Raw genomic sequence first — 16,286 nt, forward strand, 5'->3', positions numbered from 1 at the left:
TAGCCGTAACTCGTTAGGATGAAACAGCAAGTTTTTAGGTCTTAATTCCAAGTATTTTGGGAAGGGTGTTCACATGCACAATTCAGATCCATCAGGTATATAACTGTAAGGTACATAAATATGCAGCATTCTAGTTAAGTACTTAAATACTTGAACACTGTCCAACCAAGCCACAATATTTGGAGATAAATCCAAGGGGGGGAAAAAGAACAGAACGAAACAGATTAAGACAAACTGTAACTGCTCAAATTTATAAGATTTTCTGCATATTTGTCTCCCCATCCGAGGGCACAAATTACCATGCACACAGGGGCTGCGTTGATTTTTTTGTCATCTCATGGTATTGAGCAGATTATCGTCATTTTCGTCTTCGTCATTTCCAAGCTTATACATGCTGAAATGGTTGACCCTGAACTTCCATTCTCCTTTCATTGGATTATAGCTCACAAACTCAGCACCTTGATCTTCCGCTTTTCTTTTAAGCATTTCTTTATACCTCTCGATCCTTGGTCCCTCCGTATACTGCTGGCCAGTCTTCTTGTCAAAACATTTGATATTAAGAAGCGTCACCTCGGCAGGTTTATTAAGGCCTTGTCCAATTGGAGGTTTTTTGCTCTCGTCCATATATACGATCACCTCTCGATTATTGAATTGAACAAGAGACTCGAGATCAAGCTTTCTCACATCAGTTTCCCCAAAGAACTTGATGCTACCATAACCATGTCTTCCAACAATGAAGTCCTTTACATTGCGGCAAAAACCTGGTTCAGCTCTTTCCTTTGCAGCTAGCTCCTGCATTCGTGGCTCCGTATAATAATCAGAGTGACGAAGCTTAGGCATCAGTGCCTCAATGTCTGCTCCATGCTCGAACACGATAGCAGCTTCACCAGCTCTATGGCTTCCGAGAGTGATATAAGAGTCCCCTTTATCTGTACAACGACCATCAAGGACCACATTGGATTTTGGGTTCCGTTTGACAGGAGTAACTTGCTCATTAGCCACGCCATTTTCCACAGAGTGCTCAGCTGGGGAAGCTGAATTGTAACCAGATAAACACTTCAGCACTAGAAGAACGCAAAAAAAAAAATTGTAGAAAAGATATGGACAAGCACCATTTCGAGTCACTGCAGCCAAATATAGTCAGAATCCTCCCCTCCCCACCTACACCCAATCCAAGCTACTAAAAAGGCCAGATTTTAAAGTACGATTTGTTGCAATTAATCATAAAATTTCTCGTGGTTCTCACTTGTAAACAAGAATAAATGTGACAACTCCTTGTTGATACAAGTCCTAAAAGTATGTTTGTTGAGTTCTCTAGAGTACATATGTTGTGTCACTTTTAAAGTAAGAGTGGACACACTGTTGAAGTCATCTAACTCATTTCCACTTTCTAAATATGATCGAATTTTATCTACATAGTTTCTGAAGTGGGCTAAACCACAAGCATGGGAAGCCAAAACAATGTGTGTACGATTGAAGTATAAGGACATTACAACCATCAATGGATCAAAATTAAAGTGAATTTGGAATTAAGATTCTATTTGAAATGATTTCTCATGTCTAAGTCAAATTAAATTCAGTTTGAAGCGCATGCATAAAAGGTTTCATTTAAGATTTCAGCTGAAGGCTGTGCTGAGCTTGCAGAGGAATTGATTCACTTTTTGGCGCAACAAGTATCAGCATAAGTATGAAATTCCAAATTTTTTATAATTCCATAAAAAAAAAAGACGAGGAACAACAAAGTCCAGGGATAAAATAACTAGTAACAAACATGCCATCAAAATGAATAAGGGGATAGGGTAACAAAATAAGGTCCTTCACCCTTGGGATGATTTAGAAAATCATTTCTATAAAATACATTTTCGATCTTATTTCAACTCTTTTCAGCAATAAGAGATTGTGAAACAGCAATAATACCCTCTTACGAATATTCATTCTTAAACACACCAAATTCTAGTTTCTTCTCTTCTATTACTCATACACTCTACAGAAAACAATAGAGTCTTTCACAACAATTAATTGGAAAATAAATCCCAAGCCACTCTCAACTGGTTTTTATTTCATCCAAGCATGCAAACAAATAATGCTAAAATTAACCGCAGAATCAATTCTTTAATGTGCTGTTGTTTGATTTTACCTTCAAGTACTCAGGCTTCATGCAAATTTTAATATTAAACACATGAAATTTAGCAAGACGCACTCACCATCTTTATCCCGGACCTTGTGCCCGTTTATTAGCGCGGAGACATCATTCTGCAGTTTACCTGTAATTAATTAGGGAGAAAAAATAAGTGAAAAAGTCAAGAAAATATCATTTCAGTAGAAACGAGGCACCCGTCGTATGTAACCCGATTTCGCTTATCCTATCTAACTGAGACAATCAACAGCCAGTTATAATCCAATTACAGCATTCTGCTCAACATGACCTGGAGGCATGTTGCTTACAAAAGGACCTGGTGGATCATACGTACAACTGTACAAGTGAGACACCAATCACCCTGCCAAAATTGCCTTAAGTAATACGTGTTTGAATCTAAGCAATAACAACAAACACTCCCCCATTGTAAAACCAAAAATTATTTTTAGTGGGAGATAAAAATGCATAACAGTGGAGTAAAGGTAGAAAGTTACTCTGCACGTATATTATTCATTAATTAAAATGCCATGAAGGACAAGTCCAAAAATGTAATATAAGTGGTTAGAAAAAAACGAGTGTGGTAACCACAAAAGTATTTCAAAATAAATTCAATATTAATATTTAATAAGTAAAGATCTATGACTTAGAGCACAAATTATAGTGTTTACCATTTTCATAGGCATGAGCGCCGGAGGCCTTCGACTGTGTGGTTTTCTCCGCACTTGCTCTAGAAGGCCACTGATCCAGCGGACGAATTACAAGAGCTCTGGGATTCTCCCTTGGAATGAAAAGAGCATCTGCTTTTGGCGTGCTGGGTGTTTCATCACCATCATGGAAAAATGGCACCTGATCAGAAAATAAAGACAACATTAAAAACAGTCCTGACAGAGCCTAATAAAGTCCGTTGCAGTGACCATATTTTAAGCATTCAAGAATGTCATGAAGTCACTATCACCTTTGGGCCATCGATTTTAGGGTCATATTTCCTTACAGGTAGCCTTACACGCCTTTGAGAAAGGTGTCGAGGCGTCAATAGCAACGACATTCTCACAGGAACTGGTTTCTCAACAATCTGCTGAAAATTGCGGTTAGCAGATGAGACTGTAATAATCTAAGGACATGGATCATTAGCAATTTACACGAGTCTTCTAGCAAAGCACGAGAACGGAATACTCACTGGCAAGCTAGAAATTCCATACTGAATAGAAGGAGAAGTGCCTGTGCGTCCAATTGATATCTGTGGCAATGCTGGCAGCGTTCCAAAAGGATTTACAATGGGCGATGATTGGGCACCCACCGCACTCTGAGGAGCTGACCTGTAAAACAGATGCAATCCATAATTACTCAAAATCCAACACAAGCAAGAAGCAATGAGTTCATAGACTATAATTAAAATTAGAGGACAAGCTCTAAGTTTCATCAATAAATTTGAGAAGCTTTTTTCTATCTTTTACAATGAAAAAAATCCTAGTTTTTAAACTCACAAGTGTAAGCCCAAGTTTTGAGGTCATAAAAATTAATGCTTGGACAATCAGCCAAGTATATGAATAATTTCTTCCGAAATACCAAATAAATAACACAAGTCCAGAATAAAAACAACCGAAAGTCAGTCAACTTTCATTATGTTTTGAACTTAATAGTTCTGCCAAGTATTGTACTGTTCACATGAAAAATCAAAAAAGAAAGGAAATGGGTTTTCAGAAAGAGTTAAAAGCTTTCCAGACGTACAAATTATCAATTCATTCAATGTATTGCACTTGAGCATGCTACAATAAGCAAACGTTCGCACATAATCACTGTATATAGCACACCAATGTAAAAACCTTAAAATGTGTATTTAGGTCTCAAAATCAAACCAAACTAAAATTACTCGGCTCAAACTTAGTTCTTAAATTAATTTCAGATTGATTCATTAACTGATAAAAGCAAACTTTTGTGAATGTCTAGATTTGACTCTATGATTTGATTGTTGACATATTGTTTGATATTTAATTATTTTATTTGATCTTACAGGATTAAACTTGTTGGCCACTAATTGAATCATTCACAGAAAAAGATACTCTCCAATTGTGAAACAAGTGCTGTCAATGTTAAGTGTGTGAAATTAGTTCCACTATTCATCACGTATAGATAATTAATTGTAACCAGACAAGAACCAAAATATGAAGGAAACGTTGACATACAGTTGTCCAAGTGCACTCTGGCTAAAAATACCAGGGGTGCCTCCAAAGCTACTTGTTCCAACTGCATACACCAAAGACATCAATAAAAGTAACAGTCAGATTCCAGGCGACAAAGAAAAACATCTAAAAATGTCATAGGTATTCAAAAGTTCAATACTGATTGACCTGCTTGCGACTGTCCAAAGTTGCTAAAACTAAAACCACCAGAACTCTGAGGTGGTTGTGCCAATTGAAATGGACTAGAAAGAGATGGCTACAAAAAGAAAACAATGATATAATTAATTTAGAAATTGAAAATTGAAAAATAAAAATTATCTCAACACAAATGAGGAAACTATGGGACATTGAAAAATATAGAGGTCTGAATCATGCATTGGATAATTGCATGTGAATCTAGATTTCCGGGGCAAAAATTTACTTACAAATGCATATGGAGATAACTTTGGTATTAAAAACAAGTTCTCATTACCTATCTACTAGAAATAACTAGACCCTAAAATACAGATCCCACAGAAGATAAAATTTTCAAGCATATAACATACAAGTGTGCACACAAAAGCACGCATAAATTAACAAGACCTTCCAAACTTGTATATAATCCGGTCAAATCAAGCTCAACAAATAATGTTTGCTATATCTTAGCAATAGGCTGTAGGCATGTTCTATTTGCTTTTATAAATATTATCTTAGTTTGTGAAATCCCCTATTAATATTTTAAACTTATTTTGCCATTACATGATTTTCCTGCAAGCTGTATCGTGGTTTTTAACATGCTTTTTACAATTGATAAAGAACTAAATGCTGTCAGGCATGTGGCCCGACCCCAAAAAATACAGAACACCTCACTCACATCTACACCAATAAAACACTGTTCCAAAGTTGATGCATGCATTGCTTGCTTCTAAATGGCAATTAAAATTGAACACAAATTAAAATTTTGAATCATGAATAACTCACAGTTGTTTGGCCAAATCCCAGAGGGTTGGTGTTACTTAGAAGTGATGGAGTGCTTGAGAACATGTTGCCACCAAAACCAGTTGAGGGTGTACTAAACAAATTTGTTTGACTAAACCCAGGGGTAGTTTGGCCAAAAGCGGAAGAGGTCTGTGCAAATGGAGAACTTGCTGGTGTTAGAGTAGACATATTTGACTGGAATAATGGGGAGGACTGAGTATTGGGAAAACCCAAGCCGGTATTAAATGCAGACGAGGTTCCCTGTGATGATGTTGGGCCAAAGATAGATGGTGATCCAAAAGGTGATGTACTGGAATTGCCAAAAATAGAAGGGGAGGTACCAACTCCAGATGTTTGAGCAGTAGATCCAAATAAAGAGGATGTTGCTGATATTGTCGAACCAAAAGGATTAGATGTATTTGACGTTGCAAAAGGGGAAGAACCAAATGTTGAGGAGGGCGAAGATCCAAACCCTGAGCCGCCAAAAACTCCAGTGGTTTTTGGAGCAAATGGATTGGAAGCTGCTGCAGATGAAAAAGGAGTAGCAGAGGATTGAGCAAATACAGGAGCAGATGCCAAGCCAAAACTTGAGGTACCAAATCCAAGCGCAGTAGTAGACTGTCCAGCAGGAGCTGGCCCTCCTGGTTGTTAATAAGAAAAGATTATTGAAAATGAATGCAACAAGTTCTTTAGGAATTCAAGAAATAACAAGTGTCAGACAGATGAGTACCTTTATCTCCTAACTGGTAGTCCTCCCATCTAAGTTCTTCATGGCTTTTATCCTTGTAGACTGGCATGGCTGAAATAGATTCTATTTTTCCAGCGGGTTGTGTACCAGTGGCTCCATCTGTCTCAGGAGTTGATGAGTAGGGAGCTAATCTACTTCCCCCTCGTTGCCCTCCAAAAGCAGATAGGCCAAAACCAGAGCCACCAAAAGTGGAGGCTGTAGTTTGTGCTCCTGCTTAGGAATTTCATGAGAGCAAAAGCTCAGTTAAAGCCATGATGATTCCAAATAACCAAACTTCACAAGTGCATATTTTGCTTAAATAAGATGGTCAAACCAGAAACCTACAATCAGAGAAAATGAAAGCAACTTACCGAAAGAAGCATCTTGAACGCTCGAGGATAATGTTCCAAATGGGGTACTTCCAAATACAGCAGCTGATTGACCAAATGCCGGACTGGATCCAAAGTTAAAAGGACTACTTGAAGCACCGAAAGCAGAAGTTGTTGAGGGACCGAAGGCAGGAGTTGCTGTCGCACCGAAAGCAGGAGTTGCTGTCGCACCAAAAGCAGGAGTTGCTGTCGCACCGAAAGCGGGAGTGGTTATGGAACCAAATGCTGGAGTGCTTGATCCGAAAGGAGAGGTCGACGAACCAAACCCACCACTAGTGCTACCAAATGTAGGGCTGGCAGTAGAACCAAAGGCCGGAGAGCTGGTAGCACCAAAGCCAGGTGTACTTGAAGCACCAAATGCAGGACTACTTGTCGAACCAAATGCAGGCTGACTAGGAGCACCAAATGGTGTCGAGGAACCAAACAGATTGTTGCCAAAAGCTGGTTGTGTTTGCTGAAATGAGCTTCCAAACGGACTTGTTTGAGTTGTATTAGATCCAAAACCACCAAAACTCGGCTTCTGCCCAAATACCCCAGAACCTATATTCTCAACACAATATATATGAATAACATAATTAGAAGACAGTTGCTGAAAGAAATAGAAAAAATCACGGCATCTTGGCATGAAGCACCACTGTCTGCCAGATTTAAATCAACACTCCTTTGACATGGTCGAAAGTGTCTGCCAGATAAAAGAAAAAAAAGCTCCAGGACACAATTTGACATATAGGTTAAAATTTTCTAACAATTCGAAGGCCGTGTCCTCAACGTTCGAGCCTAAACTGCATGACCTCCTATCATGCATGGGTTATTAACTGTTCTCATAAAAAAGAAAAAAAAAACATTTCTTCTTGACATGCCAGCCTAAACAACTTACACTTGGTTGGCATGAGTATACATCGTGAAACATACAAACAAGGTGCAAAACAAAACAAAACAAAAGGAGGGAGCATGAGTGTGTGTCAAATCTAATTGTCCCCGTTAAGTTTTTCTTGCTTACAATCAAGTATACTTTTTACTTCCATTTTTTACATATCGCCACATAGAAAATTCAATAGTTCATTGAGTTAGACTTTTTTAATAGATTATTGAATAATCAAATCAAATGGCAAAAAAAAATTTGTTTTCAAGGAAAATTTTGTTATACTCTTTCAAGATATGATTGAAAAACTTGGAGATATCCTCAAGATACGGTTGGATTCTCAGGATCAAATCAAATCACGCCACCTCACAAAACCCATATGGCATTCACAAATAATAAAATGATGGAAAGTTAGGAAAAACAAAGAACAACAAACATACAAAATTGTATCCACATTTCAATATATCATCATCAATCTCAGAGAGCTGGCTACAAAGTCTAACAAAATTCCCAAAACGATGGAGAATATTCAGAGGATATTTATACTAACATATTTTTTAAAGATGTTCTCAATGACGTGTTGTGTAAACATCAATAAAAATCAAATATTTGATCCTTCACAAGTTTTGTTATTCATGCTAAATATGTGTTGGATTTTTTGGAGTATTATCATGATCACCTCAAAAATCTTTCAATCATGATGATGAACTTTTAGAAAAGAGACAAAAAATATAAAACATGTATGTCATGTCGATTTAGAAACGAACACTTATGTTAATAAAAATTCAACAAGTTCCCATATTAAGACATGGATTTGTTTGGTTGAATAACCTGCATAGGGAAAATCATTCAAAAACTCACCCTAAATCACATCAACAGAAACAATAAAGAGCTAAAACAAATTTATAACGCAATCAAATTGTTTCATTTAGAAAAGGTATCAATCCAGTAAAAACTATAGCTACAAGCTGCTGAAACGTCAAAGGTGGGGTATTGATGCACTTACCACCAAATGCAGAAGATGAGTTTCCAAAAGCCGAGGCTGAGGAAACGCCGAATGCAGGGGTTGAACTTCCAAACGCAGGCGAAGAAGAAGCGCCAAACACAGAAGCCGAGCCTAAAGGAGAAGAAGATTGAGCACCAAAAACACCAGTAGACATTCCCCCAAAAATTGAACCTCCGGTCTGTGAACCAAAAGGGCTCGTGCTTCCAAAGGGCTTGGGAGCAAAAGGATTGTTACTTGCATTGGTAGTCTGCCCAAAAGCCGGTTGTGACCCAAATGGACTACTGGATGACCCAAAAGGATTGTTACTTGCATTGGTAGTCTGCCCAAAAGCCGGTTGTGACCCAAATGGACTACTGGATGACTGCCCAAAAGCTGTCGGAAGACCACAATACTTAGCAAGTGCAAATTACAAGTTGAAACTAAAATAATCTACAGTTTCATAACGTGCGAAGGCATCAAGACTTAAATTATTCAAGTGCAATTTATACTAGTAACATCAAGGAACTAGCCATGGTTAAGATGGCCATAGACAGCAAATGTCAAAAGGTGTACACGTATTAGCTAACTAGCCAACAACATGCGAGTTACATTTCTAGACTGAACTCACAATACAATTTATATAACAGAAAATGCTATGCCAAATCAGACCTCCAATTTCCAAATAAACCCTATGCCATTAAGCTTGACAAGGATACCTTTCTTCCCAATCTAAAAATTGATTTGAACTATTAAACCCAAATTCAGGAATTAATGCAACACAACCACATGACAAATTTAACCTTGCTGAGAGTTTACTGCGTAGTACATAGTACCAGAAATTGACACAAAAGGTTAGTAAAAGCCAAGAGCAATTTCTTTAATCTTTATCACTCACAAGGGTGTACATGATAAATTAAAAACTGCAAAGCAATCCAATAACTGAAGACAATGGTTTACGAAATTTGAAACCAAACCTATTCGGTTTCAAACTTTTAATCCCTGGTTTGAACCAAAATGAAAAATTGTTTATGCTATGCTTTAAACCAAATAATATGCATCTTTTATGAATTAAAACTATGACATTCTTGCCACATGTATACATGAACTTTATGTAAATACATTAGAGTTTTTTCAACTTTTGTTATATTCAAAATAAGAATATACAATTGAAAATTTAATAGTAAACACTATTTTTACAACATCTTACTTGTTATCCAACCAAATTAACAGAAATGTGTTAATGTCTCCAATGGTATGTAAAACAGATGGGCAAAAGGAAGAAATTTGATCTAAACTGCGATTTAAAACCAAAACAAACCAAAGTATTCAATTTACAGTTTGGTTTTGGTTACAGAAAATCGATAAACCAAAAAAGGATGTTTTTATTTTTTAGAAATCGAAACCATCCAAACCAAGCTGATGTACCCCAATTAACAATCATAAAAAAAAAATCAAATTGGAAATTAGAAGGTGGTTCTGATTATGCTCCTAATTTCTAAAAGTTGCATGTACTTCAAATCAAATTTAATAACCAACTGATGTCATGAATCAACATTTCACAAACTCTATGATAATTATCTGAACAGATTCTGCTTTTTTTATCTTAGTAATGCTTGTATCCAATTGAAATAGCTCACTCCATTTTGCAAATCCAAAATCTTAACCAAAGTGAAAAAGAGAACTCACATTTACATACATACGGTTCCAAACATAGTGAAACATAAGGTAGATGAAATAAGTGGCGTGTTAACAGCCAGAGAAACCTTTCACGGCAATACAGAAGGTCAAAGGACATAAAACAATAAAAACCAAGAAAACATGTACTTACGGTTGCTTCCAAACATTGTTCCCCTTCTAAGTGAAACCAGTAGCGGGACTCGTTGATTGTAAACCTAAACTGCAACGAATAAAAACAAAATTCGTCGAGTGCCAGAAAATCATCAAACTTAAGCGTAAAAACATAAATATGAACAAAGAACTCGTTAGCAGACACGATTAGCGAGAAGCAAGCATGCCAAACAGGTCGCATTCAAATCATTCGAATGAATAGATAAAAATCTAAATCACATTGTAGTAAAACTATAAAGCAAAACAGGTTCCTCCAACCCTACCCTAAAAATTCGATGGACAAACGATAACGATGATTGTGTGTTCGATGTGAATAGGAATGATACCCAACCCTAACTAATTAAATCGGATGTGAACAACAACGACGATGGTGTAAGATCATGTATATATTTTTCAACAGAAATCACGATTACAGTATAAACTGCAATAGAAAGCTAGATTACGCATAGCCCATATCCCCGTACTTGAGAGGAAAGAGGAAACGGGAGGAGGCCGCGGACGATCCACCGGCTGAGCAGCGGCGAAGGTTGCGTGATAAGAAAGCCGAGGAAATAGCTAACAGTTATCGAATGAAGATTTCAATGTTGTATTTATATTTTTATTTTTTTAATGAAATTTTATTGTTGCCTTAATCCGACCCCCAGCCCAACCCAAACCGCGAGACCGGCTGAAAATATCGTAGTGGAAAAAGCACGCATGGGGAGTTATTGCCTTATTGGGAGTTTTACAAAAAATCAATTGTCAGATATTCCCCTGGAGATTTGTTCACTTAATAATGAGGGAATTTTGTAATTTTAATCTTTACATCTATCCGTCTTTGGTGAATTTACAATGTGTTTGGTTCCATGGATTTCATAAAATTTGGTGGGATTTGAAAATAAAAATCTTATTTTGAGTGTTTGGTATCATAAAATTTTAAAACGAGATGGATATTTTGTGGGATTTGATGATATTTGATATAACTAAAGAAATTGAAAAAAAAAATGAAAAGATTTCATTGGATTTAAGAATAAAATAACTTAGAAGGCCGTATTTAATGTATGAGATTTAATTATTTTTGTAAATTTTAAAAGTTTAGAGATATTCAATCAAAATTTTTGTATGACCCAAAAAAGTCTAATTGTATTCAAAATACACTTTCATAAAATTTTAAAAAATCAATTGATAATCAACATTGACTTTTAAAAAGTTTGTAAAAAATTATTTTTGGTTCAATCCAAATCTTTGGATCAATTTTTAAAACATCAATTCATACTCAAGCTCTTTCTTGAAATTTTCTATAAGGTTTAAAATTATAATTATGAATTTTTTAATAAAATTATTACGTTAGATATAAGAAAAACATAAATTTTATTGACTAATAAAATTGAAACTAATAGTACTTTTTTAATAAATAAAAAATTTATTATTTTTTTGACTAAAATTTGAATTTTTAAATTATTTTAGCATCTTCAATTAATCTGCATACTATCATATTTTTTTAAAAAAAATTATTCACATCATGGTAAATAATATTCTATATATATATATATATATATATATATATATATATATATATATATTAATTATATCTATATATTGTCAGTTTAAACACAAGGTTAACATTAATTTTAAAAGAAAAATGAGATCCTAGAGTGTATATATATGTGTGTATATTATCAATTCAAATACACTTGATAATGTCATTTTCTTAAAAAAAAATGTTAGCATTGGCCATTGTGTTTTAATTGAGTATTTGAGTACTCCTCACTAAGTTTTGCTTTTCAAAACTAATTAAAATGCCATTTCTCAAAAAGAACAATACATCTAATTCATACATAATTTATCCTGCATTTGAAAACATTATTTTGAAATCATTTTAAAAAAAATTATATATTTTAAAAATTATGGAAATGCTTTCTTTATATAAAAACTTAATTTATCATAAAAATTTGATGATTTTATCTTAATTTTCGTGTGATGTACTTTTTCATTATTAAAAAAAATATTTAATAAAAAATATTATTCTTATATTTATAAATCATTTTTGTTGTATATCATGTATAAATAATAAGTGTTTTGAAATCATTTTAAAAAAATTATATATTTTAAAAATTATGGAAATGCTTTCTTTATATAAAAACTTAATTTATCATAAATTTTTTTTGATGATTTTATCTTAATTTTCGTTTGATGGACTTTTTCATTGTTAAAAAATTTATTTAATAAAAAAAATTATTCTTATATTTATAAATCATTTTTGTTGTATATCATGTATAGATAATAAGTGAGTATTAGATATTATTAATAAGAAAGAGATTTAGAAATGAATATGTAAAAGAATTTTTTAAAATAAAATTTAATTCTTAAATAACATTAGTCAAAAACCTCAATTTTAATCAAATATTTCCCCCCAATATAATGTGGCACTCACGTGTGTATTAGCGCACACGTACTCCCGATGTTCTAAAACATGATTATAATCGGCTAAATTCAAAGATAATACTAAAAATTCATTACACAAATTGCAAATTTCCGATTAGTTATTACATAATAATATCCTATTATTGAGAAAGAGAAATTTTAATTAATTTTTTCCCACTGTCCTTCAATTCGAAAACCACGATCGGTCATCATTATTCATGCATTATCTAATTATTACAATACATAATTTTAGATGCCTTTCGTTAATATATCTATTGACATCCAATAATATATACAACATCTTAAACCACAATTCGCCAATTTTCTTTGTAACATTATTCGAGTGATCACTGATTTGTAAAATTTTACGTGAAAATTCAAATAAGATCGTCTCACATATCAATTTTGTGAGTCGACGGATGCTGCGAAGTTGTCGTAGGTACATACTAGTTGTTTAAGTAGTGAGCTTAAAATAAAGAAGTGAACGCAAAGCGAGCTTCTAGGTGCGCTTGAGATGAGTTACATCCTTGTTAGAAAAAAAAACATAAGCATTATTGCCATTAGTATTTAATACCCACCAAATCATAGCACTCTTGAAAATACATGAAGAATTTAATATCACGACAAACATTTATTGAAATTTAAGCATATGATCGATTTGTCCATCGTTTACTCCGAGTCATGTTCAGTGTACTGGTCTCTTTCGGAGCCTCCATTCTCATTTTTCTTGCTTTTTTTTCTATGTGCGCGACGTAAAACATCGTCTTCTTTATATTCCGAAATGTCCAAATGAACACCGGGATCATTCGTCTCATAACTACCCCCGAGCATGATTGAATTGTTGATAGCTTGGAAGTTACTGTTGACATAAGTGACAAAGTCTTCCGACTCGGGAAGTTCTTGACCTTGTGGGGCTTCAGGCTTCTGATCAATCTCACCGCGCATCGTGGCTCCTAGATTGCTTCCTGCCAATGTGATCATCCTCACACCATGTTCGTTTGCCTCTTGATTATGCTGATCCGTCGAAGTTCCATTTTTCGGACTACGTTGCATCGAGGTCAGACGACTCGTCAGAGCAGATATCAGCTCCCTAATCTCTTGATCGAGATTCTTTTGCTTCTCATCTCCAAGATCAGCCATCGTTGGACGAAAGATCGGTCGAGTAGCGACCATTAACTGAGTAATATGAGGTTTGTTGTTCAGTTCAAATCCGAAATGGTCATCAGGTGAATTTAAAGCTAAGGGGAGAAACATAGAATAAAGTAAAGTGCAAGAAATTCTTTCTTTCCCCAATGTTAAAGAACGAAGCAAAGCATTACTTGTCCAGTGGTTCATCTCATCTTTATTGCATTTAATTTGGTGTGCAAAACAAGATAAGAGATTATTTGATAAGCAAAGACAGGCCAATGAAATAGAGATGTAATTACAGTAAACCTCACTATGGTTTTGACTCAGATCGATATTCATGGTTGCGATCACATTTTAAGTCAAATTTAAATGGGAGGTGGGAGAGTTGGGCTTCGTTTGACTCGGTTACAAGTTTATATTTAGAAAAATATTATTTTTGGTTTTTTATACTTGTTTTTTGGCGATTTTAATAATTTATATTGTCAAATTTCAATCTCAATCTGTTTCTTCACAAGTATTTTTTTCGACGTGACATTGATGTGAGCTGATATGGTGCTAATATGTACAGTGTCATATCAATAATTATGATAGAAAAATCAATTTTTTTTAAAGAAAAACAATTAATAAGACTAAAAATCGACCAAAATTGATCTTATATTTGTCATATACAGCTCTTCTATCCTTAAAGATTTGAACACTTGGACTTAAGTACATAAAGTCCTTGTCGATGTCTCAATTCTATGGCAAAAATAGGATGTTGGAAGTTTTCTTTATTAAACCTGAACCTTTGATCGTTTCCACTAAACCTTGGCCCACCGGCTGATTAATAAATCATGAAATTCATGAATTTGTACTTAATTGTGATCTTTGTTAGAATTTTAGTTTTAAACGGGCTTACATATTTAAATATCAATTATGTTGTATAATATTTAATTTAACTAAGTCAAATAAGTGATTTGCAAAGTTGACTCGAGATTTATATTTATGTATGAAATTTAATGTGTAGAAACCATATCTTAAGAACAACGAGATTCTAATGAAAGAATGTCATTGACTGACTGCTTTGTAAAAGCACACTGATGGGACATTGAAAGGTTTTAGTCTCTAAACCAAATCTATGTATATATATGAATTATTGTTTCTTCCCATTAAAGAGATGTCTAACGATATAATTCTAATAAGAATCTAAAGTAAGAAACTTGATTTATCATGTGACGAGCTTACACATCATCCAAATAGATTCTTTATCATAGATTTCGATATATTTACAACATTTAACACGAATGTTTAAAAATCATATTTTGTTTAGAAAATCTAAATTCTAACGATCTTCGCCATCAATCATGACATACGTTTGCAATACATCGTGTTTATATATATATATATATATATATATATATATATATAAAAGGATGAGATCACAATGCTTCACTAACTTTTGACGAAACACTGAAACCTTTTAAAATTTTAAATTACTCTTCACACACTTGATTCTATTGTATATAATTTTGTTCTTCAATTATTTTATCTATTGAGTTATTATTTGTTTATATTTTTTGTTTCAAAATGAGAGAAAGAATTGAGCAGTCAAAGAAAGATGACGCTCACTGGAATCATGAAGTTATGGTTCCTAAGGCATGATTTTTTAGGTCATCCGATGACGTGATTGTAATTGGTTTTTAATACATGTATGGACAAGTGTGATTTAGTTGAGCCATTAACTTAGCTAAGAGCTCGAACCCATAGCTTCCGTCTTGACAGGACGGTGCTTTGACCGATTTGACTATATAAATAGAATTAGGCAGCTCCTATATTTTCGTTTGCATAATGTTTTTTTTTTGTAGTTTTATACTCCATATATGATTAAAAAAAATTTAATATCTTGTAAAAATATTATGTGGATATAAATTAATTTTTTTTTATGCTATATTTTTTGAGAAAAATAAATTTTGTAAAAAAAAATAATGATTATATTAAAATAAAAAAAAACATTAGGATTGATTATCAATTGAAATAATTATTTAAATAAGGTAATTTGTGTGACTTTCTTATAATTTTGTAGACTGATGATAATAATATAATTATTCTGGGAACACACCCCGAGATAATTGATTATATAAGAATGGAGTATGTCTTTGTGAGACGGTTTCACGAATCTTTATCTGTGAGACGGGTCAACCCTATTGATATTTACGATAAAAATTAATATTTTTTCATGGATGACCCAAATAAGATATCTTTATCACAAAATATAATCCGTTCACATAAATATTTGTCATAAGAAAGATACATGAATACATGATAAGTTATATTGATATTGAGTTATGGTCAACTATGTCTATTATAACAATAGTTTAATTAGATGTAATTGCATACATGATTTCTCGTGTACTTATCTATTACGATTACAATTATTAAGAATATGAATAATAAATTTGGTGTCTTGGTTTGATTTTTTCCATGTATATATATAATTTTACAATTTTTAATTATACTTTTCATTAATTTTTATAATATAATATTACAATCAAATTAATTACGAAAAAGACAGTAAAAAACACGTACATGTGTTAAAAACACGTACATGTAATGGTAGTTGTTATTTTTTGGCACACTATACGTAAATATATATATATATATTTTACCGTAAAAAAATATTTTTTTAATAAT

General features: G+C 33.6%; 1 protein-coding gene across 6 annotated transcripts; it reads right to left on the minus strand.

The window, feature by feature from the left end:
* Window positions 1-96: 96 nt before the first annotated feature.
* Window positions 97-10,703, minus strand: LOC140825231 (nuclear pore complex protein NUP98A-like). Of its 6 annotated transcripts, XM_073186884.1 has the most exons (14): window positions 10,550-10,703; window positions 10,066-10,134; window positions 8,550-8,630; window positions 8,259-8,477; window positions 6,373-6,930; window positions 6,005-6,235; window positions 5,278-5,915; window positions 4,486-4,573; window positions 4,321-4,381; window positions 3,315-3,453; window positions 3,093-3,212; window positions 2,806-2,983; window positions 2,205-2,264; window positions 97-1,034 (listed from the first exon to the last, which is right to left on the minus strand). In XM_073186884.1, exons 2-14 carry the CDS (start codon window positions 10,079-10,081, stop codon window positions 331-333), a joined length of 3,093 nt encoding a protein of 1,030 aa, XP_073042985.1. In that variant the 5' UTR covers window positions 10,082-10,134; window positions 10,550-10,703; the 3' UTR covers window positions 97-330. The 6 variants fall into 6 exon arrangements, with proteins under 6 accessions (XP_073042985.1, XP_073042984.1, XP_073042983.1 ...); XM_073186883.1 differs by having other exon boundaries at window positions 3,093-3,209; window positions 6,005-6,232; window positions 8,259-8,630; XM_073186882.1 differs by having other exon boundaries at window positions 6,005-6,232; window positions 8,259-8,630.
* Window positions 10,704-16,286: the final 5,583 nt, after the last annotated feature.

The sequence above is a fragment of the Primulina eburnea genome, chromosome 3 (assembly GCF_022965805.1).
Source record: "Primulina eburnea isolate SZY01 chromosome 3, ASM2296580v1, whole genome shotgun sequence".
NCBI lineage: Eukaryota > Viridiplantae > Streptophyta > Magnoliopsida > Lamiales > Gesneriaceae > Primulina > Primulina eburnea.

Bases quoted from the DNA above. Each gene is read 5' to 3' on its own strand.
- LOC140825231 (XM_073186879.1), bottom strand. The intron at 6,931-8,258 runs GTAAGTGCATCA...TTGAGAATATAG, and splicing joins CTCATCTTCTGCATTTGGTG to GTTCTGGGGTATTTGGGCAG. The intron at 1,035-2,204 runs GTGAGTGCGTCT...GTTACAATTCAG, and splicing joins CAAGGTCCGGGATAAAGATG to CTTCCCCAGCTGAGCACTCT.